Genomic DNA, 27,089 nt, shown 5'->3' with positions numbered 1-27,089 from the left:
CAGTCATTTGTATCTTAGGGAGTAAATCTGGATTTATTTTAATTAGCTAGAGTTTAAATACATAAAAATACAATTATATAACTTTTCTATTTTAAAATATCATTTACATGAGTTTATTAATCTCTACCCTATGACTTGGAGACAGAAAGTCCTCAGGGTTTTAAATGCCAAACCTCAGAATGCATGTTTGTGGAAGAATCTGGAAATAAATTTTAAGAGCCTTGGTGACACCTGATTATTATATCTCTGTAACTAAGAGTCTTTCCAAACTCTCCGTAGGAAACCACAGAGCAAATATTTGTTCATTTGGAATAAAGTTACTTGCCCATTTGGAATTATTAGGCATTAAAGAAATCCTGGATATAGTCCCTAGAAACTCACCTGGCTTAAAAAAAAAATGTTTTCAACTTCAAAGGAATCATCTGTATATGCTATTTGTTTTTTACTATCATAATATAAATAAATATTACAAGTGATAATATAGTTGTTGACCAACTACACTACAGAATAGTATAGGTAACTTTCAGTCAAGGATGTAAAAAGTCTTTACTATTAAAATACGTACCAGTTCATCTATTTGATCAAAAAAATAAATATTCCAGCCATCAACAAATATTTCAGGTTTCTTTTCACCTTTGTATATCTGAAATTAATTTTTAAACTATTAGTATGGATTACAAACTTAATGCATTGATACAAAAACTTGTAGGAAAATAGTAAAAATTTTAACTACAGAACCACAGAATTTTAGAGAAGGAAGAGGGCTCGAAGATCACCCAGCTCTACAGATGAGAAATACAATTTCTTTTACTAATACCTCTTGAAGGACAGGAATGACTGGTGGGTTCCTCTGCTGGAGAAAATATAGCACCATAAGCGTGTATGCATATGACGATAAGCTGCCTCTAGAAGCATCGCCAATATCGCACATCTGGGGGGAAGGAAAAGGAGGAACAAAGGAAAGACCACCAATGTCTTCTGCTACACTTGCATCTATTCTATTGTCACTAAGAGTAAGGTGCTTCTAGAGGGCACTAATATAAAAATTACATTTTCAAATGCTAAAATATGCCAACAAAACCAAATAAGACCAACCAAAAAAATAAATAAATAAATAAAAATCAAAGCAAAACAAACCCCAACAAAGCTGTGGAACTATCAGCCAGAAACAATATTAGGTTACCATGTAAAATTTAAGCCACAAAATTTTAGCTTGCTGAGTAGGGCTTCTCAAATAGTTAAAAGAAGCATTTGACATGGCTATGGTTCTTTAAAAATACACACTTTTCTTTTTCTTTTTTTAATTGAAGTATAGTTGATTTACAATATTATATTAGTTTCAGGTGTACAACATAGTGATACAATATTTTTATAGACTATAGTCCGTTTAAAGTTATAACAAAATAGGGAATTCCTTGGAGGTCCAGTGGTTAGGACCCTGCACTCTTATTGACGAGGGCCCGGGTTCAATCCCTGGTCAGGGAACTAAAATCCCACAAGCCGTGTGGTGAGGCCAAAAAAAAAAAAAAAAAAAAGTTTTTGCAAAATAATGGCTATATTCTCTGTGCTGTACAATATATCCTTGCTGCTTATTTACTTTATACATAGTACTTTGTGTCTCTTAATCCCATAATACCCCTATCGCTCCACGTCCCTCTTCCCACTGGTAACCACTAGTTTGTTTTCTATATCACTGAGTCTGTTTCTGTTACGGACTTATGTTTTCAACAAGGTTGAAGATGTAATGAAATTTCCTGATAAATCACAAGAGGAAGCATACTCACCTTTGTAAATACTTTCATGGTATAGCACAAATATTTCACTCTGGGATCAATGGCTGAATAAGCAGATAAGAGCCTTGTGTTATGAAGGGCCTGTTAAAAGGGAAATTACACTATAAGTCTACTAGTTAGAAGAAAAAGTTTTAAGATGGAATATTCTGAAAAGGTTTACACTGTACTTCATTCTAGGATGAAGACATTTAGACTGAAACTAATATTTTTTTGAAGTTTGAAGACAAACTTCATTAACTTACTAGATAAGAATTATAAGTGACATCTGATCTCAGGCCTCCTTAGTCTAAACATTCCTAGAAAATATGGGCTATTAAAATAATCAGTTCCATTTAAGTCAGTGTAAGATCTGCAACCCCCCCCTCCATGCCCATTATTCAAATTAAATGTCCTTAGGGGCCAGAGAGGTCCCATAAAGCCCTGAAACAAACCAGGTATGAGACCAAAGACACACACACACACACACACACACACACACACACACACTCCAAAATTAAAACAAAGTTCAAGCCAAACAAAAAGCACTTGCCACTCTGACCTCATTTTAAATGAATACTAATATTAACTCAATTCTATGTTATATCCCCAGTCTCAGAACACTGCCAGGCACTTAGCAAGCACTCATAAATAACTACTGAAAGAATGAACTGGATGAAATGAATGGCTTAATTTTACTGAAAGACTGTGTAAATTAAGAGATACTTGTTCCCCTTAATCACCATAAAGAAAAAGTCTAAAGAAAATCTTACCAATGTGTTATACAAACTGATGTCCACTTCCAGACCACTTCTCAAATGGAAGAACTTTACAATTGGCACCTTTGCTGTTGTAATAGGCAAGATGTTTCTCAGCCCTAGGTTGGGAAATAAGATAGTGTCATTAAATACAGCAGCAGGGGATATTAAGTTGCTCTTATGTTAATGTGGGTCACTAAGACTAGTCAAAGAATTCTCTGTTATTAACAAACATCTGGGAAGACTCTTCTGGCAAAGTTTACATTTGTTAAACACATCAATATCTGAAGTAACAAGAATGAACAAGGCAGTCACTGCTCTTCAGGAACTCAATGGATCATGTGCATGTGCATAGGGCTGTCAGTCTGATTAACACCACAACAGAGGAAACTACTACAGAATCTGGACTGTGTGGGCCCTGCCTATTCTCTCCATATGACTACACATATAATATGGAGAAAAGCCCATAGGGGTAATCATCAGAATCCTCAAAACAAAAATTACTCATCCTGGAGCTAGAAGCTATGTCAGTAAAAGAAAGGAATCAACTTCAACAGAGAAGTAAATTGCTTGAGCTAGGCTTTGAAAAAGAACAGGCAAAAAAAGAGAAGGCTGAGGGGATTTACCGGGCAAGGAAAACTGCACAGGGAAAGGGTAGATGCCTGAAATAGAACGGCATGTTCAGGGAACTTCCATGGAATTGTTCAGGCTACAGAGTGGACTTGAGGGAAAGAAATAATGAGTAATAGGAGATGTGGTAAAAACTGGGAAGAGTCCAAATAGGGAACATATACATCCTTAAAGGCAAAGAAATGCCAATGAACTGGTATAAGTTGGGGAGAATCACTGACCACATCTATTTAGACAAGGTCCCTGGCAATGGATAGACTGGAGGCACCCGGAAGAGAGACTAAGTGACCATTATAAAAACTGACCTGGCAGAGAAGCAGTAGGACATGTGTGAGAGCATCCATAACTGGATGGGTTGGGGAAGTAGAAGTAGGGGTGATAAGGGAGAAGGAGGGCTGTAACAGTAAGACCATTTCCTGAGTACCTAGATTCCTTTACAAACATTACTTCCTCAGACCATTCACCCTTACCCAAAAGATGAGGAAACAGAGACCCCGAGAAATGAACGTGCTTAGGAATGTGCAGTTGGTGAATTGTGGAGCTGGGATTCAAATCTAGGTATGACTGAATCTACTGAACCTAGTCTAGGACAGGCTAATTATCACTTCATTCATTTTGGTGATTCCAAGGAAGCCAATGTCAATAAGCAAGAAAGAGGATTCAGAAGGACGAGCAGATAGTGGTGGCTGTAGCAGAAGGGAGGCAGTAAAGAGAAAGATGAGCTCATCCTGAGATGTTGCGGTTTGAGCTCCTTCTGAGAGAGTTAAGTGGTGATAGCTAGAGGGCAGATACCTAGTGGTCTGGAATTTAGAAAAAAAGTACACAGATGAAAGAAATTTCAGCAAAAAAGGTCTGTGCTGGAGACAGAAGAAGTCTAACACACCGATAGGGAGGAGAGGCAAGGAAGCTCGTACTTACTGAACACTTAGCGTATGTCAGGCCCTGTAGTTTAATGTATTGCCTTTATTTTATTTTTTTTTTAATTAATTAATTTATTTATTTATTTTTGGCTGTGTTGGGTCTTCGTTTCTGTGCGAGGGCTTTCTCTAGTTGTGGCAAGCGGGGGCCACTCTTCATCGCGGTGCGCGGGCCTCTCACTATCGCGGCCTCTCTTGTTGCGGAGCACAGGCTCCAGACGCGCAGGCTCAGTAGTTGTGGTTCACGGGCCTAGTTGATCCGCGGCATGTGGGATCTTCCCAGACCAGGGCCCATATCCCCTGCATTAGCAGGCAGACTCTCAACCACTGCGCCACCAGGGAAGCCCTGTATTGCCTTTCTTAATCTTAAATGCTATTACTGTTGTTCCTGCTTTATAGATGAGAAACTGAGTGCTCATAATGAAGTTGAGTGACTTTTGGGGATCACACAGCCAGAAAGCGGGTACCCAAGGTTTAAAACTAGAGAGTCTGATTCTAGAAGCCCCATTAACTACTTTGCTATACTGGCTCTAAATTAGATATCCTTTTTCTCAATCTCCTTCCCATTCTAGAATTTGACCCTGTTAACCAGTATGACACTTCTAAGCCTGTTCTCTAGGATTTATTCATAGCACAGCATCCTGGTTCCTATTTTACCATTCCAATAGCTCCTTTTTCAGTGTCCTTCCCTAATTTCTACACTCAAGAATTAAAACTTGGTCCTCAACTTCTCTCAAATGATCCCATGGAATTCTGTTTTATTCTTGGCTTCTGTCTCTCTTTCTTCCTTCAAGCATTTCAATACAAAACTGTTTCATTTTGTTCTTCAATCCTAACTGACAACTCCATATTTCTAACTACTTGCTGTACTGTTAACTCTTGGAGATTATAGCTTCATGGCACGCTCGTGTTCTCTGCAAACATTCCCACTTCTCAAGTACCCAGACATCAGCCTGAACCCTTATTTCCTACTTGTAGGTTCCAATTCTAGGAAATTTCCCTTTGGAATCTCTCATATTCTTTTCCTTTTAGGATCACTGGCATCTGGTTAAGGTCCTTCTGCCCTGTCACTTAGATTATATCTTCCCTAAGAGTATATCAGCTCCCTAAAAAAGTTTAAGTTTTGCTTTTATCGGGTTTCTCCCCTCTGAAGAAAGTTCAGTGGCTTCCAAATATCTACAGACTTTACCTTATCTCCTAATAGTTCCCACTTGAAATTCCTCTCAAAATGTACCAATCTTCTCACTGTCCTACAAAATATATTACAGTGATTCTCGCACTCACATCCATGCATCTTAGAAACGACTTCTCTTCCTATCCTTTTCAAATCATGTTCATCATCATCTGAGATCAGAAAAAGCCCATCTCTTCCATGAACCTCCCCTACCCAACTCTCTTCCCAGAATCTCTCTCTCCTGAGAAGTTATTTAATACTTGCTGTAGTTTCTACAACTCATTTTAATAAATGAATACTACCACACATTGTTACATAGCCTGTGAGATTATCTTACCTTTGAGATCTGAAAGCTGTCGAAGATCTGTATAGACTTATTCTTCTACCACCCCTAAGTGCCCAACACAGTGCTGAGCACATAACAGGTACCCAATAAAATACGTGGGGAGACTGCTTTCTTAATCATAGTCCTATAGCTATTATTCCATTTTTGTTCCATGCAATCTGCATTACATTGTAATCTGTATGTAACAGTCATTTCTAGTCTAAAAATGACCTATTTTTAACATGGTTCATTCTTAGGAAATACACACAGGTATTTAGGGGAAAGGGACGTGATGTTTGCAGCTTAATCTCATATGGTACAGAAAAAAATTGTGAGCAAGCAAGAGACAGAATGATCAATCAAATGTGGTAAAATGTTAACAACTGGTGGATCTGAATGAAGGATAGACAGAGTTCTTCATACAATTTTTGCTGCTTTCCTTTAACTTTGAAATTATTTCAAAATCAAAAGTCAAAACCTAGCTCAGTACTAAATAACTAATAGTCACGGAAGCTTAGCAATTTAGTTTCTTTGCATAATCTTCAAAAATAAAAATAAAAAAGCATATGATCTTTAGAGGTAAAATTCCCCAAATGCTTATTTCAATGACCAAAAAAATTATATCAAAGCATATTAAAAAAAATACTGATGTGCTAGGTTTTCATTAGGAATAAACCAAAATTAAGTTTTTTTCCCCTGTTATTTAAATAACACGCTATCCTCTTTAAACTCCTGGAAATAAAAAAATGCAACAGGGACTTCCCTGGTGGTGCAGTGGTTAAGAATCCGCCTGCCAATGCAGGGTACACGGGTTCAAGCCCTGGTGTGGGAAGATCCCAAATGCCACGGAGCAACTAAGCCCATGCGCCACAACTACTGAAGCCCACGCACCTAAGAGCCCGTGCTCTGCAACAAGAGAAGCCACCACAATGAGAAGCACGTGCACCGCAACAAAGAGTAGCCCCCACGTGCAGCTACGAAGACCCAATGCAGCCAAAAATAAATAAATAAAATATAAATAAATTTATTAAAAAAAAGAATGCAACAAAAAGGGGCATTCCAGGTGCATATTTATGTGTATGTATGTATGTATGTATGTATGTATGTATGTGTGCATGCCCACGCTGTGAATTTAAGTCTACTCTTGACTAAGATATAAGAAAGCTTTTCATGGATGGCGCACGGATTTTAAGTTCCACAAAGGCAACGACAATATCTTGCTCACTTTCATTTTCAACTCTTAGCACAGAAGTTTGATGAACCACATTTTAAAAGAAGACTCTCACTGTTAACAGCATCCATAGCTGCCTCTGACAAAGAGAGGCAGGAGAATATGTTAATGGCATTTCAGCTCTGCGCACAATTTACAGAATCTATACATTTTACAGCTGTAAGTACTAGTTCAGGGTCACACACAGCTTAACAGCTGTAAGTACAATCCATCACCCTAGTCCATGGTGCTTTCCACTACACTTCCCATCACTGCTAGCAGCCCCTACACTTTGATGTACACAATGCTGATAAGGCAAAGTGATTCCCAAAATTTCTTGCGTGGTATATACTTTGTCTTGAAATAAAACTGACAGAGGCAAAAACATGCACACACATATTATAACCAATTCCTCAGTTTTTCATACTTAATCACATAAGATTTTTTTAAAGACACCAATACGATAAATGTTATATGAGCCACTACACTGTTTCATTGGCATTCATAAATTCTAAGTATGCAAAACACTAATAAAAAAGACAAAAATATTTTTTAGAAAAAGCTTATAGAGGTACCTGAATGTTTTTTGAGGACTCTTGCCAATTCTTCAATAGTTCTTACACAGTCCAAGCCCTGCAACAAAAATGGCACAAACAAACAAAGAAAGGCACAAACTACTGAATCAAAAATGGAAGACAGGTTCCTAACCTGGTTATAGTTTCCATTTCCTCCAGAAATAACAAAATTAACTTCAAATTATTCTACATACATTTTTCCCTTTTAGGTGAGTGTTAATCCTCATTCACAGGAATATCCTAAGGATATGGAAACCCTCATTGGGTTGCTCTTGGAGGCACAAGAAAGGCTGAAATCAGTGTCTCCAGAAAAGTCTCTGAACCAGCGAGGATCTCCATTTTTCCCCCCTATGTAATTATGTCACTCAGAAGTACTCTCTACGTGACAGAATTAATAAGAGGGAGTTTCTGTGGCCCGTCTTATTCATTCCGGGTAGACCTTCATTATACTTTAATTAAGAGCTGAGGAAGTGCTGTGGAGAGTAATTAAGCTCAGATTATTTCTCCACAGGACTAGTAAAAAATATAATGCACAAAAAGAAAGTCATACAGGAAATATGAATAATATTTCAAACATTTAAAAACATTTGGGCTGAAACATTAAGTCCTTCTGATGGCTATATACTTCCCAGAATACATTTGGAATTTAATTTAGAAATGCCCTCAAGACTAGTTTATTAATCATGTAAAAATCCAATCGTGATATGTATTGGGTTGGCCAAAAAGTTCGTTCGGGTTTTTCCATAACATTACAGGAACACCCGAACGAACTTCTTGGCCACCCTGATATAATCAGGTCATTCCCTATATTGGACCCAATCTTGCTTACCCACCGTATTCACCACAGTCATGCTAGGTAACTTTCGACTATCTTCCCAAATCAGATACATCCTCAAAGGATAAGAACTTGAAACTCAAAACAGGTATGAAAAGATCCTGAGCGGCAGCAGCATCGCTCCTCTGGACACACAGCACTTGGACCGTTACAGATAACAAATTCCGTACTTCTCAGACTTCACACCTTTTCAAAAGTATTTCACATTTTACAAATGCCTTCATATCCATGAGGGCTGGCAAATCTTTTCTGCTTTGTGGACCATATGGCCTGTTGCAAGGACTCAACCCTGAAGTTACAGAGTGAAAGCAGATGTAGACAATACATAAATGAAGGGGTGTGGCTGTATGCCAATAAAAACTGATACTGACAACACAGGCAGCGAGCCACAGTTCCCTGACTCCTGACATACATGATCCAAGCTGATGAGCACAACAGTCTCCTGAGGCAAGAGGATCTCACTTCCATATTAGAGATGATCAACCAAAGACCACATGTTTAAGGACTGACGAACCAGGTCTGTCTTGAATTCAGTTTAGCACTCTCCTATCACTGTACCACATTGCCTGCCTACTAAAAAACTTCTCAGAAAACCTTACGTTGGTATATTTATGTACCTGAGTCAGCCTAGCGGCTACGCCGATGGGACACTAGACAGGCTGGTTTGGCTTTGTAGAATTCCCAGATGTTGCTTTCAAATCTAATTTGTACTACAAGTTGCAAGCAGAAGCCTTTCTACTCCTCACATTCACTTCTCAACTTCTAAGTTACTTGACCAGACAGACTGTGCCAAATGGCATACTCCGTATGATACACCTTGATAAATTTGGAAAATACCATGCTGTATTGTCAGTCAAGATTGTCAAATCACACTCCACAGCAAATGGAAGTTTTACGTGGTCACTGTACCTCAGCAGTTTCAAGTCCATTAATTGTCATACAGACGTCAAGGTCACTCTGTTTGAACCCAAATCCATTTTTGGAGGAGCCAAACAAGCTCAGTTTAGTTCCTGTTAGGGATATATGAAAAGTCATACCTAATTACCTGAGTACATTTAATTTTCTGATCGAAACAACTCTCTCATGAATCAAAAATACCCAGTTGTTAACTGTCCTATAACAATCTCATTATAATTATGTTCTTTTATTAACTAGTCATTTATTATAAATTACTTTCTCTCAAAATTTACTATAAATAAATAAATAAATACAAGCTATAGAAGACATGAAAGATTATCAAATGCCACTTTCTTCTTAAATGCAAGGACATTTCAAGGAAAATGTGGATCATCTCAGCACATTAAATAATGTAAGCTTACTACTTTCTAAATAAATTCACTTTTTACAGGTCTGAACTTTGACTCTAAACCTAATACTAAATGAAGTTCACTTGTGGTGCCTGCTAAGCAAAATACTACACTGCGTCTGTCTTTTCTATTGGCAAACTAGGCTTGGGAAGACCAAAAACCACCCTAGGTATATCACAAAACAACTGAAGCCCTGTCCCCACCATCACTGCAAGACTGCTTTCTTAGTCTCAAAATTAATGTTGTTGTAACACGTGTACTCATTCTGAAGGAAAGTCACACTTTCTTTTCCTAAAGGTAAAAAATTATTTACCTGGAAACTCTTGTCTTATGAAACTTTCTAGGTTTTGCCGAATATGTTCACGTGCTTGATCTTCTAAAATAGTTGGAGAAAAATCCTCTGTTTAAAATAAACAGATACATTCAGAAACAAAGATTGTTCACATTCTCTGAAAGACTATATTTTTAAATAAAACCTAACTGGCTTTAAAAAGAAAATAAAGAAAACTCTAAATTTTGTGTGTCTTCTCAGTAGACAGCATTAAGCAATGTAAAATAAAGATGCCTTTTGAAAGAGTCTATCACCAAGAACTGCTCCTGAGATGTAAACCAGTCTGAACAAGGGTTCTGCTCCTGGGTTCACAGAGACTCAGAGCCCTATGAAGGCAGCCTTCAGGGAACTCTCCCAGAGGGTGAACACAATAGTTTGTGAGCATGTGCATATCTATGTATTTTTTCTAAAGAGAACCAATAGTTTTCTTTCATCACGTACACTCTCTGAAGAGGTTTAAAAAAGAAATCCCTAATTAAGAATAAGTGTTTTCTGGCACAGACAGAAATCTCAAGGTGCAGCAATGTGATGTATCACATTCTTCCACTCTAAGCAGCTGCCATGCCTCTCCATCGAATGTTTTTTTCTTGTAGAACTTTATATCTCTGTATACCAACACTTCCCCAAACTGGTGTTCCTTAAAGGGCTGTTATAAAGGTTATTAATTAGCATTAATTGAAAAGTATTCTACGCTCAAATTTTGGAAAAGAGTTACATAAGACTAAAGAGTTAAATAAGTTCTTTACCATAGCATTTCTCAGAAGACTTTATTATGCTAATGTGCCCTGAAAACCTCTACGGGAGGGGGCAGGATATAGTTATTCCCTACTTGACCTATGGAATACTTCCTGTGACGAAATACGATTAATGGCAGGCACCTAGAAAAACATTTCAGGGAATACCAGTCAGGAAATGACAGTACTCCAGTCTTAAGACTTAAAAGATTCTCCCTCCGTGTCTTTCTTTAACAATTTTTTATTGCATGTCCCAAATGGAACAGGATACACAGAGCACTGTGGACACGATGGAGAATGGAGCAGACTTAGCCCCTATCTGTAATGAAGCTAACGGGTTAGTGGTTCAGGTAACTCTTGAGAAAATGCCAATTTACTATTCTGACAAATCAAAAGAAATGTTAATAACTTACTATAACACTGAATGCAAACTTGATCTAAGATATTTGAAAATTTGGGTGTTAATGGTGGCAAAGGTTCCAGCTGGATTCTTTTGAAGTCTTCAGGACAGTCCTTCTTTAGATGACCCTCTCGTTTGCATAAACTGCATACTACTGTAGGAGACTGCAGGAAGACAGCAAAGCAAATAATATAAGATTTAAGATAAAACTTTATTTACCAAATAAAGGGGTCTTGAATCTTTTTTTCCAAAGTACACATTCTACTTCTCACATTCCAAAGGAATGAAAATATAATGGTGTGGCCACTCCAAAGTATCTGAGATGGGGACACCCTTTTGGTACACTCAGGAGAAAAAGGCAGTTATTTTTACTACCAACAGCATTACTTTTCTCCTCTGCAAATTCCTAAGAGATTAAGGAGGGAAGTGGACCTAGTGGTTGCACTGGAGTGAAAGTGGCAACTTGTTAACCACTACCAACAGGGGAGAGCCCTATTTTAGTACACAAAAATCGAAAGTACATGCATTAAAACTCTTTCAAGTCTCCTAGTGCCATGTCTAGGAGTGGCACTGATTACCTTGCCTTTGGTGAAGGTGAGTTTACTAAATTCATAGAAGAAATCAGAGTGATCCGCAGTTGAGTTTTCCTCACATACATTTTCTTCTTTAAGACTGATTTTATTAAGTTCCATTAGTAGATTTCCATCCACCTGGTGTTTTCCACATTCTTTCAAGTCTTCACGCTTAGCAGATCCACCAAATTCCTCGTCCTCTTCAGACAGGGCATCCTCATCCCCTGATCCAGTGTAGGTGTTGTCTAACTCATCTTCATTAGCCACGTCACCCTCATCTTCCCTTCGGGAAATGGAGAGCCTGGGTTCTTCCTCCTCCTCCTCTTCCTCCTCCTCTTCTTCATCAGAGTGAGTGACTCCTGATGTCTGGCCCTGTCTTGAAGGGGTAAAGTGGCTTAGAGCATCTCCGAGTTCATCTGTACCTTCAATGCTTTCTTCATCAACATCAGCCTTGTCAGCTACAGTAGCAAATTCGTCAGACTCTTCAGCTGTAGGATTTTCGAAGCCTTTTAAATCCAAAGTGCCATCGGTCTCGTTATTTCCTGGGCGGCCGCAGACGACAAGCTCTCCACATCTGCTACTACTTAAAGCTTGATCACCAGCAGTCAAAGGATGCTTGCCCTCCAGTCCACATTTTTCTTTCTCATCTTTACTTCCTGTTTCTTGATGATGTACTTTAACATGCTCAGAGTCATCACAAGTGACCTCTGCCTTGATACAGTCTGAGTTTTCCAGGTGGACACTGACGTGTGTGTTTCCCATTTCCCCTGTGGATGGGCTTTCAAAGCTTTCAGCGGTCTCTTTAAGAGTCAGTGACTGTACCTTGCAGGTGCTTGCAGTTAAACTGGCAGCACCAGGACCTTGAGCCAAAACTGAGGTTTTGAGTTTATCACCTTCTGCTTGTACATCTGGATCACGTTTTGCTACTTCTTTAGAATGTTTGGAAGTACAGGTATCAGTACTCAGAGGCTTTGGAAGGCTGGATTTTGTAATTTTGTGTGGAAGAGCAAAATATTTATACGTTGTCCTTAAACAATGAAGTATATATTCAAACACAGGTTGATTATTTAGGGTCCTTGCCACATTTCTTTTAACAGAGTAGGGATCTGTAATGAAAAAAAAAAATCTGCTACTTCATACACTTCATGTTTTAAAAATTAGCCTGCTATAGATAAAGACAACAAGTAAGCAGCAGTAAAATTTATCATGTATCATATGCTTTTTAAAAAACTGGGGATGGGGAGTAAGAAGATACAGTTTAAAAACGAAAAGAAATGCTTTCTTAAACATCTTCTCTCTGAAGAGAACCCATTCTGTTCAGAACCAGTACCCCTTCCCTATTCTGTTCTGTGACTGCGGAGGTAAAAAAAAAAAAAAAAAAAAAAAAAAAAAAAAGATGTCATCAGTGTGGCTCTTGTGCCCTCGGGAAGCGAGGTCTTCCCGCCAGGCTCTGCTGAGTGCTCAGCCTCCCCACTCAGCCAGGCCCTGCGGTTTGTAGAGCTTACCTCCACTCTTCTGCCCTGGGAAGCCCCATCACTGAACTGGCTGGACTGAATTCAGGGGCGAGAGGGAGGCACCAGGAGGAGACACCACTTCTCTCAATCTTTTCTCCTCCCCTAGAACTCCAGCAGGTTAGGCAATTGGCCAGAAGAGCTGAGCCAGAGAAACTGCAGGGGAGGGTTTAAAAATGTGAGATCCCCATGACTGCACACAGAATTTATGCAAAATGCAAAAAACCCTCTTATGCAATATAAGGCTTGAAAAAAATCAAGCAAAAATAAGAGAATTCCATTTAGGAGGTTCTTTAAATTATCTGAAGGAGGAGAATTAAGATTTCTAGTGGGGTTTCCACCTCCTGACTTTGTAAAGCTGAGAAGATCTCGTACATTTAATGAAATCTACAGGGCACATCAGTATGTCTTTTATACAATGGTTTCAGTTACATGAACCTTAACTCATTTAAGAGTTTAAGTGTTTTTTTTAAGAGAAAAGGTGTTTATATGAATAAGTTCTAAATGTTATTGCAGATATTCCAAAAATAACTATCCTTTTTCTCTATGGAGAGGAATCCAATGAAGAATGTTATTTTTCATGAGAAAAGGTTTTTTCCTCAACCTTTGTAAAACTAAGCAACATCAACAACAATCCATGAAAGGAGTGAATCTAAAAATCCAGAAATGAGAACAGCAAAGAGGAAAGCGGGATTTACACATCACTCGGAAAAGACTTTTTAAGCATTTAAAGTTGTTAAGCAATTTACAAAGAAAATAAGGACACAGCCAGCCATTCTTTTAGTTGCTTAAGTGATTAAGATGTTTTACTGCAGCACTTAAAAAACCCAGGATGAACAATTTGGTCCCTTGGAATGACTCACTGTAACACATGCAAGATTCTAGCTATCTATTTCACTTTTGGGGTCAGGCCTACCTTACATGTAGGAGCTGAAAAAAGACTGAAATAAAAAGCATGCTGTTAGACTGACACCTTAAAAAAAAGGTGGGGTGGGGAAATTAAAGATAAACATTTTGAGGTACCTTCAATGGCAATGCGCTTTTTGGGCCAATCCTTTGATTCACGAGATACCGATTCTTTGACACGGATGCTTATCACTAAATCAGCCAAATTAAATTCTAAAGCATAGAATCGAAGCAATTCCACCCAGAGCTGCCCAACTGGTACTGAAGGCTGGTGTTTTAAATCAAATATTAATGATACCTATTAACGGCAAAGAGAAAACATACAGGTTATTTCAGATGTCAGTACAATCTGAAAAATAAGAGATCATTCAAGCATCAAATTAAAAAAATCTGAAAAACCTTAGCAAAGATATGAATTTGACAGCCTATCTAGATAACCACATTCTAGGTTCTATTTTGATTGTGGGAAAGCAGCATTCCTTCACTGAACTCCCAGGATTAAAGTATGTTAAAACCTAGTCATTGTCATAGGAATAGACGGGCAGTTTTATGTAACCAGGCAGCACTCCTTATTTTGAAGTCTTAAGGGCAGGTGGAGAGAACTGTGCCCTGATGGCTACTACTCTCGGCACTGAGCTCTCCCTGTTCCTGCCTCTGGAGGGTGCCTTTACACAGTTACACACAGAAACGGGCTGCAGCTAGAGGCACAGAGCAAAAGGAAAAACACTCCTCTCACTTGCTCTGAGAAGCTACATTAAGTTCATTGAATCTGCCAGTAGCAACTGATTTTAAAGTCAAATAAATAACTCTTGATATCAGAAATTAATACTAAGTTTTCCACTCACAGACTCATGACAAGTTGGGACATACTGTGATGGAATATAGTGGAAAGTACAAAGGACTTGGAAAAGAAAAAAATGGGTCCAAATACAATTTTGCCACTTCACAGATCTTAACTGCTCTGTGACTTAGCTTCTTCTTTCTTGGATTGGCAGTATAGCACAGAGGCTAAGAGAACTGGCTTTGGAGTGGGACATGCTTAGCTTTCAAATCCAGCTCTGCCATTTACTGGCTGTGTCTGATCCTGGTGAAGGTATATAAGCTGTCTAACTAAGCCTCAGTTTCCTCATCTGAACAATGGGGATCACAGTACCCACCTCATAGGGTTGTTGGGAGGACTGAGTGAGAGAGTGTCTGTTAAGAGCTTAGCACAGTGCCTGGCACACATGTTCAAAAAATGGTCGCTACCATTATCTGCAGAGTAGGGATGATACCACCTATAACACAGGATAGTTATGAGGATTAAATCAGAAACAAGGGAAAGCATCTGGCAGACTGGCTGCTCTCTGTATTTTTTCATTTAGGTATAGTCTTTTTAAATACAAGAAATCCATATACCATTGAAACAACGTCACAACTGTAAGATGCTCTTACGAGGTAATCTAGTTCAACTCCCATATGCTACAAGAGAAGGAACTGAAGTCCAAAGAGTGACTTGTCAAAGGTCCCAATGCTCGTCAGGAGCAAAATGAGGACAATGTCTCCAGATCCCAGTCCAGTGTTCTTTCACCACACCACGCAATTTCGACGCTGTCGAGGTCTCAATTTCAGAAGGGGCAGCATGATTTATCTCTCCAATTAGCATTCAAACGTAAAGATAAAGTATTTAATTGGACTTTCAGCAATAGCTTTTCCTTCTAGGGTATACAAATTTGTTTCCAATCGTACTTTATTATATCAAGCTTCAAAACAAGTGGTATGGTATTTTATTAATGCCACACACTTATTCACTAAATCTTAACCACAAAGGTTCTGTGGAATAAGATAAAGTTATTAGGTGGACTTACAAAGCAAAACTGATTAAAAATGGAAGTTGTCTAGGTCCCACACACTATAGTTGAGGACACAAAGAAACCCCCAGAAATGGAAAGCTTCATTAGATCTCACCTCTTTATCCATATATTCAGCATTACTACGGATTTTTAAGCATCTCACTGAAATGACTTGATAATATCATAACATGGAACTTAAGAGACCTTTGGCATATCTAGACTAGTGGTACTTACACTTTTTGTTGTTGTTGTTGTTGTTATTGTTTCTGCTTTTTTAACGTAGAGAACACTTTCTTTCTCAAATAAAATAGGACTAGCAACTAGCATTTACTGAGTGCTCACCACATGCTCGGCACTGAGTGAAGCATTCTATAGATCAGTGACTCTATGAGAGGGTACCAATATCATCCCCATTCACAGGTGAGGAAACTGGGGCACAGAAAGATTAAGTCACCTGCCCAGAGACACACAGCTAGGAAGTGGGAGAGCTGCGTTTGTGTTTGTCAATTCAAATATCCCGGCTCCACAGCCTGTGCTTTCAGCCACTCCCGGAACCCAACAGAAAACTGGTGCCAGCAGCGCGTGCCGGCAGCAGCAGGGGTAGAGTGCCGCCCCCACTCTCTTCCCCTCAACTCTCAAGGGTTCCAGAAAACACACCTGGAGAACGTATGATTCACCGTTATCTCCTCATTTTAGGCATGAGTAAATAAGGACTAAAAGAGTGACGTGACCTGTTTGTGAAGAGCTAGGATTAGAATCCAGGTCTCAGAAGCATTTTGTGGGTATTACTGTCATTTTACCCCAAAGGGTTATGGGGAAGCTCATGGAGTCAAGGACCATTTACCAATTTGGGTCAGAATCCTATTGTTATTGCTAGTATAATTACATTGTTCAGATTTTTGTTTGAAATTCTAATGGCAATTCTTTCCTTGTGCATAAATTCTCCTGCCCACCCCTAATGGTATGGATATGGACAAGTACACTAGACCACAGACTTAGTCACTGTTATTTTAGTAATTTGAGGTTAGTTAACTTTTCAGATATTTAAACCTCATAATACTATCTAAGACCTAAGCTCTTAGAGGACCGATGGGAATTTACCTTTGAATTCCCAGCCTTTTTCATAGCTCCTTGCACACAGAAGAAACCACATAAATAACTGTGGATTCAATGATTTGAATTTTACCTTTTCTCATTACTTGTCTATTCAAAGGACTGAATAGACTAGGAAATGAAACAGCCACGAAATAGTTAAGATAGTTGAGGAAAGAAGAGAGGAAGACTGAGTAACTCATAAACTCCACAATTAACAACAAATTAAAAATAGACGGTAAAACTAGAAACAAGGGAGAACAGACCTGTCCCCTTTTAAAGGGCATTTCTTTTGGTGCCTCTTCTTTTGCTGAGGCTGCGTCCCCTGCAGCATTATCAGTGTACTCCCAGACCACAGAGTCTTTCTGAATTTCTTTAAGGTTGAAATTCCCCAGTTTGTTTAACGAGAATCCTTCAATCTGGGAAAAATCAGACACATACTATTATAAGGCAGAGACGATTTTATATCAATCAGAGCATATTAATCCTGGAAGAAATGAAAAGTAACATACTTGAGTTCACTGAAAATATAAAAGGTATTTTTTTATAAAAGGAGTATCTTTGAGACATCTGTAAATTTAAAGGAAAAATCACGGTTTTGATTTGCAAAAGAATTGGTGATTTTTGGAAATAATTCTTTAGTAAATAGTCTAAGAGAAGGCAATATGGCCTAGGCCTAAAGTCATGGTTCTGGAATAAAACCACCTGGGCCCAAATCTCACTCCCTCATGTACTAGCTGTGAGACCTTCAGTAAGGTCCTCATTTTCTTTAGGTTTCAGGCTCCTGTAAAAAGGGATAACACTAGAATCTCCTTCATGGGATAGTTATGGAATAAAATAATGGACACAAAGCATTCAGATACAGGGTATGGCATATAGTAAGTGTTTAATCAATATAAAGTGTCTCTTTTGACATTGTTAAGATGCTAAAGAAAAGTCTAGGCTCAAAAGGTCTAAGAAATGTGGAACAAATGTGAACAGATTTCTTTACTGTAGGTACAAAGGGATTTATCACAGCCTTTTAGACAGGTTAATGTACATAATGAATTGTGGGGTGGGGTGTGTCTGTGGTAGCCCCAGTTCCCCAATGTATTTCCACATCAAATGGACTACTTCTTTGGTTTAGCAGACAGAGCAGTCCTAAAACAGAAGACATCATGTCACTCCCCTGCTCATGACAGTTTCCTTCTTACTCAGGATGAAATTCAGTCTTTTCTAGGGCCTAGGGAATCTGGTCCTTTGCTACTTCTCTGACTCATCTTCTCGATCTGTCCTCCTGGCTTGGAGCTGACGCCTGCTATTCCCTCTGCCTGGAAGGCTCTTCTCCCTAAATCAGCTAACCCATGCAGTGAGGAACACATTCAGGCTCTGCTCAAATATCTTTGACTCTAAATAACTCCTCCTCTTTCACTCTCTGTCGTGCCTACCCTGGTTTATTTTTCCTCAGAGAATTACCGCCACTTGACATGTACTTATTTACCTTTCTCATCTTATGTAAGGTGTTTCTCCGGCTGCTTTTCAGTTTTGCTCTTTATTTTTGGTTTTCAGCAGTCTGACTATGATGTGCTAAGCATGCTTCTCTTTGAATTTATCTTACTTGAGGTTTACTTGGCTTATTGAGACTGTAAGTTTGTCTTTTTATCAAATTTGTGAAACTTTATTTTTTTCTATCCCCTTCTCTTGCTCCTCTCCTTCTGGGGCTCAAACTACCCCTAGGTTAGATTTTTCTGAAATTGTTCCACAAGTCCCTGAGGCTTATTTTTTTTTTTCAAACTTTTTTCTTTTTCTTCTTTAGTTTCTACTTATCTATTTTCATATCTACTGACTCTTTCCTATGTCACCTCCACTCTGCTATGATGCCCATCCAGTAAATTTTTTTAATTTAAAATAATGTATCTTTCACTTCTAAAATTTCCATTTGGTTCTCTTTACATTTCCTAATTCTCTGGCTGATATTCTCTATCTCTTCAAATTATTGCAAGTGTATTTCCTTTGTCTCATGGAGCAGTTATAATAACTGCTTTTAAAGTCTTTGGTATCTTACCTTGGGCTTGGCATCTGTTGATTTCTTTTCCCTTGAGCGTGTGTCCCATTTTCTTGGCTCTTTGTATTGTTGAGTATTTTTGGATTGTATTCTGGATATTGTGATACTATAATGTATTGTGAAAATTCTGGATTCTTTATGTTACTCCAATACGTGTAGCTACTTTTGTTTTATAGGTAATTAACTCGCTTAGACAAAATGCAGATTGTCACATCTCTGGTAGACAGCAGCTCCAACCTCAGCTCAGTTTAGTAAGCCTTGGCTCCTAACTGTTTCCAGTTTGCTTCACCTGTATGGTTTATAGGTCTGTCATTTATTTTAAAAATTCTCAGTCATTATTACTTCAACTGTTTCTTCTGTTTCTTTCTCTTTCTTCTTCTCCAGGTATTCCCATTATACATACATTACAACCCTTAGTAATTGTCCTACAGTTCTTAGCTATTCTGTTCCATTTCTTTTTCATTCTTTTGTTCCTCTTTGCTTTTCAGTTTGAGACGTTTCCATTGGATAAAGCTCACTGATTTCTTCCCCAGCTTTGTCCAGTTTCCTGATGAATCCATCAAAGGCATTCTTCATTTTTGTTAGTTTTGATTTTTAGTATTTCCGTTTGATTCTTTCCTCGAGTTTTCATCTCTCAGCTTATATTACCTATTTGTTTTTGCATGTTGACCATTTTTTCCTTTAGAGCCCTTAGCATATTCTTGTTTTTTAAATTCCTGGTCTGATAATTCCAATGTTTGCTCTGTTTCTTCAAACTATGTTTTTTGACTTTTAGTATGCCTTGTTATTTTTTTGTGGAAAGCTGGGTAAAAGATAGGCCTGTGGTGTGAGGTTTTCTTTTACCTGGCTAGGAGTCAGGCTATGTACTGTTTGTTGTAGCTGTAGATGTCAAGGGGCTATAACTTATGCTGGTATCCTTGTTTTTTGTCTCCTGTATTGCTTTTGGGTTTCCCAAGAGATTTCTTCTTATATGAGGTCTGTCTGTTGTAATCCCATTATTACACTGGAGGCCTAATGATGCTGTAGTAAGGTGTGAGGGGAGGGGAAGCAGTCTATAGTCCTATGTTCAGGTCTCAGTCTTGTAGTGAGACTGTGGTCCTGGGCTGTGACCTTCACAAAGTGCTTCTCAGTCCTGCCCACCTGAGGTGAGACCGGAAACTACAGAGGGTTGGAGTTGGTATTTTTCCTTTCCCCAGGTCAGTTAGGCCCTGATAAAACTCAAGGTGGTTAGGCTCTGGTAAGACAGTTTCCCTTGAGGGCAGGCTTTTGTTTCTAACAGCAGAATGCTCCAGGCAATTTCAAAATGGCTAGCTTTTCCCTCAAAGGGGATTTTTCTTACATCTTTACTCTGAGAACCTGGTGGGCATTTTTGGAGATAAAACTCATGAAATCAGCCCCCTAAGACTGGCCCCCCTATTGTTTTTCACTTTCAAGCTTATCCAAACTGAGCCTCCAGAATCAGAGTCCATGTTTTCCTATCCTGGTGGCCGTTCCATGGGCAGGATTCTGTTCCTGGGCTTCTGCTCTGACAAGTTATATATTTGCCTGTCTCTCCAATTTTGGGGGCAGTGGTTTTCCCCATGACCTCAATTCTCTGGTGGATCTAAAAAGAGTTGTTGATTTTCAGCATGTTCAGTTTTTTTCTTTTTGTGAGGGTAGAGTAATGACTTCCAATCTCCTTATATGGCACGCTGGACTGGTTCAGAAGTCAGTCAGTGATGTACTGAGTTCCCACACAGAATTAAGGGTTCCACTTCTCTATCTCTTCCCTTTCTGTTTTTTCTTCCCCTTATTATCTGGTGGCCTTAGTTCCTCTGGCCAGAAAGAGGACTGGTTTTTCTACCAGGGTTGCCTTCAGGGGTAAAGCCACTGAAAAACAGAAACTCACTCTGTGTTGGTCACTTGCTACAGGTTTTGACTTCTTTCCAAAGTCTGTTTGCATTTGTTCAGTCTCCAGAGCCTTCACGTTGTTGTTTTATGTATTTTGTTGAGAATTTATAGCTGTTATTTCCAGAAGGATCACTTGTTTTAGGAGTTCACGCCTACATACCGTAAGTGGAACTTGCCTTTCTATTGAAGGGGAAAAGGACTACATCTGTTCTCCTACCTGTAGAGTTCCAGGAACTCTACATTCCTGATCTCATTTCAAAAATTTGCAGATGAGTCTTTCACCAAGGCTCAGAGATTAAATAACCTGTTCAAGGTCACAAGGATTTAACTGGCAAATCCTGGGTGAATCTCAGGGCTGCCAAACTTTAACACTACTCTTCTTTCTACTATATTATCTGGCATTTTTAAAGTGTAAATAACTGTTTCCTAAGGGTTACGTTTACATAATCTAAAATAAGGAAGATTCCAAATAATATCTACTAGGAGACTAGTAAAATATTGTTGTAGGGGATAAAAGATGCTAAGAACACAGGGTTAAGCCTATTCATCATTCACAACTCACATATCAATATCTAATGATAATAAATGGGAATTTTAATTGGGAGTAAAAGGTCAGAGAGCTAATCTCCAACATGGAAGACATCTGAGTAGGTTGGGAGAGAATGGCTGAAAGATTTTTGAAAACACAGATCTGAGCACAGAGATACAATACTCTAAACTTCTTGACAGAGAATTTAGTCTTATTCATCTGTGTATTACCTTCAGGGCCTAGTACAATGACTAACATACAGAGTGCTTTAAAAATTTTGAAGGAGTTAACAGTTTAGATACTTTCATGCACAGAATTTGGAGGTTCTCAATAGATTTTCTGCAGAAATAGTGATATAAAATATCTGGCATGAACAAGGCACTGAATTTCTTTTCTCTCACTTGCTTCATATTTTTGACTTAAAGACCCTAGCAGAAGCCAGCACACTGATACTTGACTAGTTTAAAATGCTGAAAGCTACAGATCACTTTGGTTCAGGCAGCAGAGTTTGCCGTACTTGATACACAGAATTCAATCTAGTATTTGGCCACCACATACTTGTTCTGTTATTAAATCTTAAATAAATAAATGGTATAATCAAAACCAAATTCTGTGTCACCTTAGAGAACTTCCAGTACTACTGCCGAGGAAATAATACACTGGCCGTAGGAAAGGGTATTCATGCTACTCTTAAGCAAATCCTGAGGAGAATCCCATCACCAGAATAGAAGCACTTTATTTATTTATTTTTACTGCATCCTCACATCAGTGACAGATGCCTACTTTAGAGATGATGAGGGCACAAGAAAAGGCAGATTTTACTAAGACATTAGTGAGTATGGCAATGCATCCAACCTCTTCTAAGGCTTTTTGTTTGGCATAGGAGTCCAACTGGTTTGCTTCCATCTTAAACTCCTGTCTATCTTGGATCAAAGTGAAAAGAAAACTTCAAAGACTTTCACAGAATCCTATTTGGCTCTGATGAAAACGGTTATTTATCAACAAAGGGTTGACTTTGTTCTCTCACCCTTTTTTCTACCAGGAGAATAGACTAGCAAGGATACCCTGAATTTTTTCATTTCAGTATCACAAGCACAAAGAGAGCTCCCTTTAGGCAACTGGGTCGCAGCACAGCGGACTGCAATCCCTAATGCCAAGACAGAGTTTATATAGGACTTATTCTGCTTTAGTCTTTATTCTCAGGGCCTGGCAGACAAAGGTCCCTGCTTAATTCTCAACTTACTAAGTACAAAGAAAAAATTCCTTAAAATCTTATTTTTTTTTTTATAGACCCATAATTAAGGGCTACTGCTCTAGAACATCTTCTCCTTAAATGACGAGAATCCTGCGTATGCTAAGAAGACTAGTTAAAATACTGGATGTACCAAAGTAAGCTTTCACCCAGTGAGCCTTTTTATAAAGTAAGTGTACACATAAGATTTTTATCAAGATAAACACCTAGGGATTAACAGTGAGGTTTCCAAGAGAATGAGAATAACTTCATTTTGATTTTGAGATGGCTTCTTCTTAAATCTTACTATTTGAATAAATCAGCTCAACTTTAAGTTATCCAGAAAGAAAGAACGGTCACATTACTGAAGTCTAATTCATCTTAAAGATTATAGCAAAATATTATTCAAGAGGTGACTACTAAGTTCTGCATCTTGTGGTATAGGTAGCAATTTCAGCACTTATATTTTCTTTTGTTTCACAGGGAACAGGGTAAAAGACTAGAAATAGAAAGTAAGTGATAGAGAACCAAAAGCTTCCTACAGTCTGTCTGGAGGTGATATATAAATTCAAGTATCAAATTATAAAACTGTACCCAAAGAAAGTGTGTACCAAATGATAATATAGGTTCACATTCTCTTGTCTGAAAACCTCAAGATCATGTGTTCCATAAATCAAGAGTTTTTTCAGTTTAGAAAAGTAACAGTGTCCCTAAGCAGAGTACAGGGCAGCATCCTGAGTCAAATACATTAATATTTCAGCAGTGAAAGGTATGAATATTCACAATAGTAGGATAAATAAATTCATGTCAGTTCTGGTTAGGTTTTTAGACTCTGAAATTATACACAAGGGATTGTGGCCCTGTAATAAAATCAGTATCAGCTATATAAGCAAAAAAGTTTTATACCCATGATCCTAGATAAACAGGCAGAAGGGGTTCTTTCCTCTGTTGAAGAAAGAAAATGGCCATCAGGGCAAACACATAAGGTGGCAAACCTCCTTCTTCAGGGCGATCTATACTGCAAAGCTACAAATGAGAGAAAAGAGGATAAGCATTCTTTTGTACTTGTCTAAAAGTACATTCTTTTGTAAACTTGTCATTTACGCAATTTGGTCTAAAACCCGTTACTTCATTTCCGTGTGTCAAATGATTTACCCCTCCAAATAAAACTCCACAGTGACAAAGTACTTCCTTGTACTTTTGGGGTAACCACATACTGTGGTTTTGAGTGACAGTTTCAATTTCAAATTTTTCATTTTGTTAACTAAACTCATTTGTGAAGGGCCCTAAAAATAATATTTGCTGTTTTATTTTTTTGATATCCATGGTAAATCCATTCACTTGGTTCAAAAACTTGTTAATGAAGTCAAAATGATGGTTCAATTCCAACTGTAAGCCAACTGGCTTTGCTCAGTTTAACGGTCCCCTCACCCTTAGCTACTACCTTGAAAATGCATGCTTTGGTCAGAAAGGTGATTAGGGGAGAATGTAGGCAAACTCATTAGCGCTGGCAGAAATAACAACTTAGAAAGCATGGCCTACTTAGTGATGAAGTAGGAGGCTGCTTTCAAAGGATAGCACATTGTGATTATCAATTCACCCAGTTAAGAGTGGGACATCCTCTGTCCCTGCTGGGTCCTGGACCCAAGCAACAGGAACTACGTATTGTTATTGCCATGTCTTAATCAGTAAAGCTTTGGCTTTTCTCTACACAGAATCTCAATTTTATAATCATGATGGGACCTTACGTTTTGGGTAAGTGTTAGATGCTCTCATGCTTATTTGAGCATTTCAATAGGATACCATATTTAAAACACTGTAGAAATGTAAAGCAAGATTAGATAGTGGCTTTCATTTTTTGGGAGTCTCTGGGTATATTACTGGAAATGGTATGAGAAGCTTTATCTCAAACTTTCCTGTGCCTGAGAAATCACTTCCGGGAACTAGTTAAAATGTAAACACTTGGTGGGTCACATGAGAGTAATGTACTTACTATTGATGAGATTCATCTTATGAAGCTGCAGCTTCATTTATAAATGCTTTTAGACATTGTTTTTTCCTCAGCAAAGACCTGGTTTATTTACAGTGTATTTGATTCATATGGTACAAAGGTAGGAATATTGTGATGAGTATATTTTCTTGATCTGCAGAAAATGATTTCTTAACCCACTTGTGGGAGTCCTGCGCTCTAAACTGACTTTTCACTGGTGGCCATAATTTCCCTTAATCCACACACGTTTTTATCAGGTTTTCCAGACAACCTACATCAAGAATCTTTAAGCAGCATAATTTTGTCTCTCTTAATTGAGCAGGACAATGTGAACAAGATCCAGCCCCAAACAGAGACTAAGGGATGGGGGGCTTTAGCTAGTGAAGTTGATCAAGCACAGACAACCTTATAAATTCATGCAATAAAGTGAACTTGCTTCCAAGGATGTCAGCTGAGAAATCCATAGAAATCCCTGCTACACAGTTAACATGGAAAGAATTATGGTTTGAGATAGACTTGTACAAAAAAATAAGATTCTGGGAGAGTTGCATTTTTCTGAGGGTAATAGGAGTGCCATTCTACCACTAGAAAGGGGGAAACGGGAGAGGGACTGACAGAATTCTCTTCTGCTGTTATTCAAACTATGTGTTTTTGAATTTGCCTCCAGCTGATGAGAGTAATGTTAGATTTAGGACACATCATTGAAATGCCAGCTGGTTGCTTCCACTAACAAATATATGGAAATAGCTTTCTAGGTATTTTTTAAACCATCAAAATTTTACTTTTGTTTGGTGAGGGATCAGAACTACAAAGAAAAGAAAAAAAAAAATGTAAACATTTGGGCCATAACTCTGGGATTTGACTTACAAAACTAATTTTTAATAAGCATCATAAAGCATTTTGATCTTTTGAGCAATATGTCATAGTGAAATAGAAACTGAGTTTTTCTTTCTGTACACATTAAAATTTCTGTTCTAATACTCAGATGCCAACTCCCTTGATGTCTATAAATATGCATCCAAACATTTAAGATTAAATGAACCATGTAAAAATCAAAGCATACTGCTTATGCACACATAGAATGTGCATTCATTTAAAGAACTCAAACCTACCTTTGCCCAGTACCTAAATGCAATCACCAAAGGAACCAGCTTTGATTCTAGTTTTCCAAGGGCAGTTAAATGATTTGTTGTCAGACAAGCATTTTCATTTCCTGCACTCACTTTACAAAGAAGACCACTGGTAGGGGTAGAGGGTGAGAATGGGAAGGAAAAAGAGAAAGTATTATACAGGTATCAGGTGTCTTTTACACCACCACCAACTAATTTACACTAATAATAAATACTTCTAACTCACTAAACCTTTATGGGTCATCTCAATATTGGATTAAAAAAGATAGGGCAGCTGTCTTCTGAGTAAACTTTATTTTTCAAGAACTAAAACTTCATGTTTTCATATAATAAAACTATTTTGGGGGAAAATGCAAGTAAGGAGAATACTGTAAAATGTTTCAAATGGGAGTATGAATTCATCTTTATAAGGGCAAGAGTGTTTTCCCTAGTTGGAGGAATCTGCCTAATGGCAAATCATTACAGCCTACAAACTACCCATTTACAGTGGTAATGGTAATGCTTCCAGCACTGTTTAAAATGCTTCTAAAAAGGATGGCAAATAAAGGTGATTAGAGCAAGTAACTATTTGACAGAGTTGTTTTTTACTGAAATGGGTCAAAATGCTTCCTTCCTACAGTTTTTCTTTTTAACTAATTTTACTCTTTTAAAAATAAAACACTTTTTTCCTCTTGCGTTAAACACCAACAGTAGAGGGAGAATGCTAACAGGAAGCTTGTGAAATTAACCACATAGGAGCTTACAATTCTAGAAACTGGACATTAAGATGGAGTAAAGTACAAGTGCTTTTGGCAAGTTGGTACTTAATAAACAGCTTAAAGAAGCAGAGACCTTTGCTTTTCTCTGCACACCACCACTGGCACCCTAGCGTGGAAATCTGCATCAACATCAATAAAAGAGTCTGGAAAAAGAAAAGAATATCAGATAGGTTAGTTAACTAAGCCTTTGTTTAAAAGCACAGCTAGATAAAGTACAAGTACCAGTTGTGAATTATCTGTTTAGCCTTTTGAAAGACCATTACAAAATAAGGTTCTCAAGAGATGATTACAAAATAAAAGTGACTTGAAAAGGAAAAAAGTATTATATTCAAGAATCAAGTAATCACATTAATTTAAAACCCTTATTTTGAAAAACTAATGTCTGATTAGAAATGACTACATTATTGAATTAGAACATTTAAATGTTACATGGGTAACATAATTAGAAATATGAATAGGACGTTAAAAAAATTGCTTCAAAAGCTACTAAAATACGTGGGGTCAAAATGCATACTGACTGAAGTAAGAAGAAATGTTTAAATGTTTCATTCAATCAAAACATAAAGGATGGGAAAGACTAATTCAAGGGATGAGACAATTTAATGAGGCCTACGGAAAGCACAGAAGCCGTCAAGCCCC

General features: G+C 38.0%; 1 protein-coding gene across 5 annotated transcripts in view; it reads right to left on the bottom strand.

Annotated features, from left to right (window-relative positions):
- The window catches only part of TUT7 (terminal uridylyl transferase 7), a 60,433-nt gene that overhangs the window by 21,341 nt on the left and 12,003 nt on the right, over positions 1-27,089 (bottom strand). For all 5 annotated transcript variants that reach the window (XM_059924492.1, XM_059924491.1, XM_059924495.1 and 2 more), the window contains 14 exons: positions 26,524-26,593; positions 25,675-25,801; positions 23,479-23,598; positions 17,145-17,297; positions 14,072-14,252; positions 11,544-12,643; positions 10,979-11,129; positions 9,814-9,900; positions 9,103-9,203; positions 7,359-7,416; positions 2,543-2,646; positions 1,785-1,874; positions 818-931; positions 566-643 (listed from right to left, as the gene is read on the bottom strand). In XM_059924492.1, the coding sequence (XP_059780475.1) occupies positions 566-643; positions 818-931; positions 1,785-1,874; positions 2,543-2,646; positions 7,359-7,416; positions 9,103-9,203; positions 9,814-9,900; positions 10,979-11,129; positions 11,544-12,643; positions 14,072-14,252; positions 17,145-17,297; positions 23,479-23,598; positions 25,675-25,801; positions 26,524-26,593 (2,534 nt within the window). The remainder of the gene's footprint in view (positions 1-565; positions 644-817; positions 932-1,784; positions 1,875-2,542; positions 2,647-7,358; positions 7,417-9,102; positions 9,204-9,813; positions 9,901-10,978; positions 11,130-11,543; positions 12,644-14,071; positions 14,253-17,144; positions 17,298-23,478; positions 23,599-25,674; positions 25,802-26,523; positions 26,594-27,089) is intronic.

The sequence above is a fragment of the Balaenoptera ricei genome, chromosome 6 (assembly GCF_028023285.1).
Source record: "Balaenoptera ricei isolate mBalRic1 chromosome 6, mBalRic1.hap2, whole genome shotgun sequence".
NCBI lineage: Eukaryota > Metazoa > Chordata > Mammalia > Artiodactyla > Balaenopteridae > Balaenoptera > Balaenoptera ricei.
Note: the sequence above shows the minus strand (reverse complement) of the source record. Positions and strands in the feature narration are given on the sequence as shown.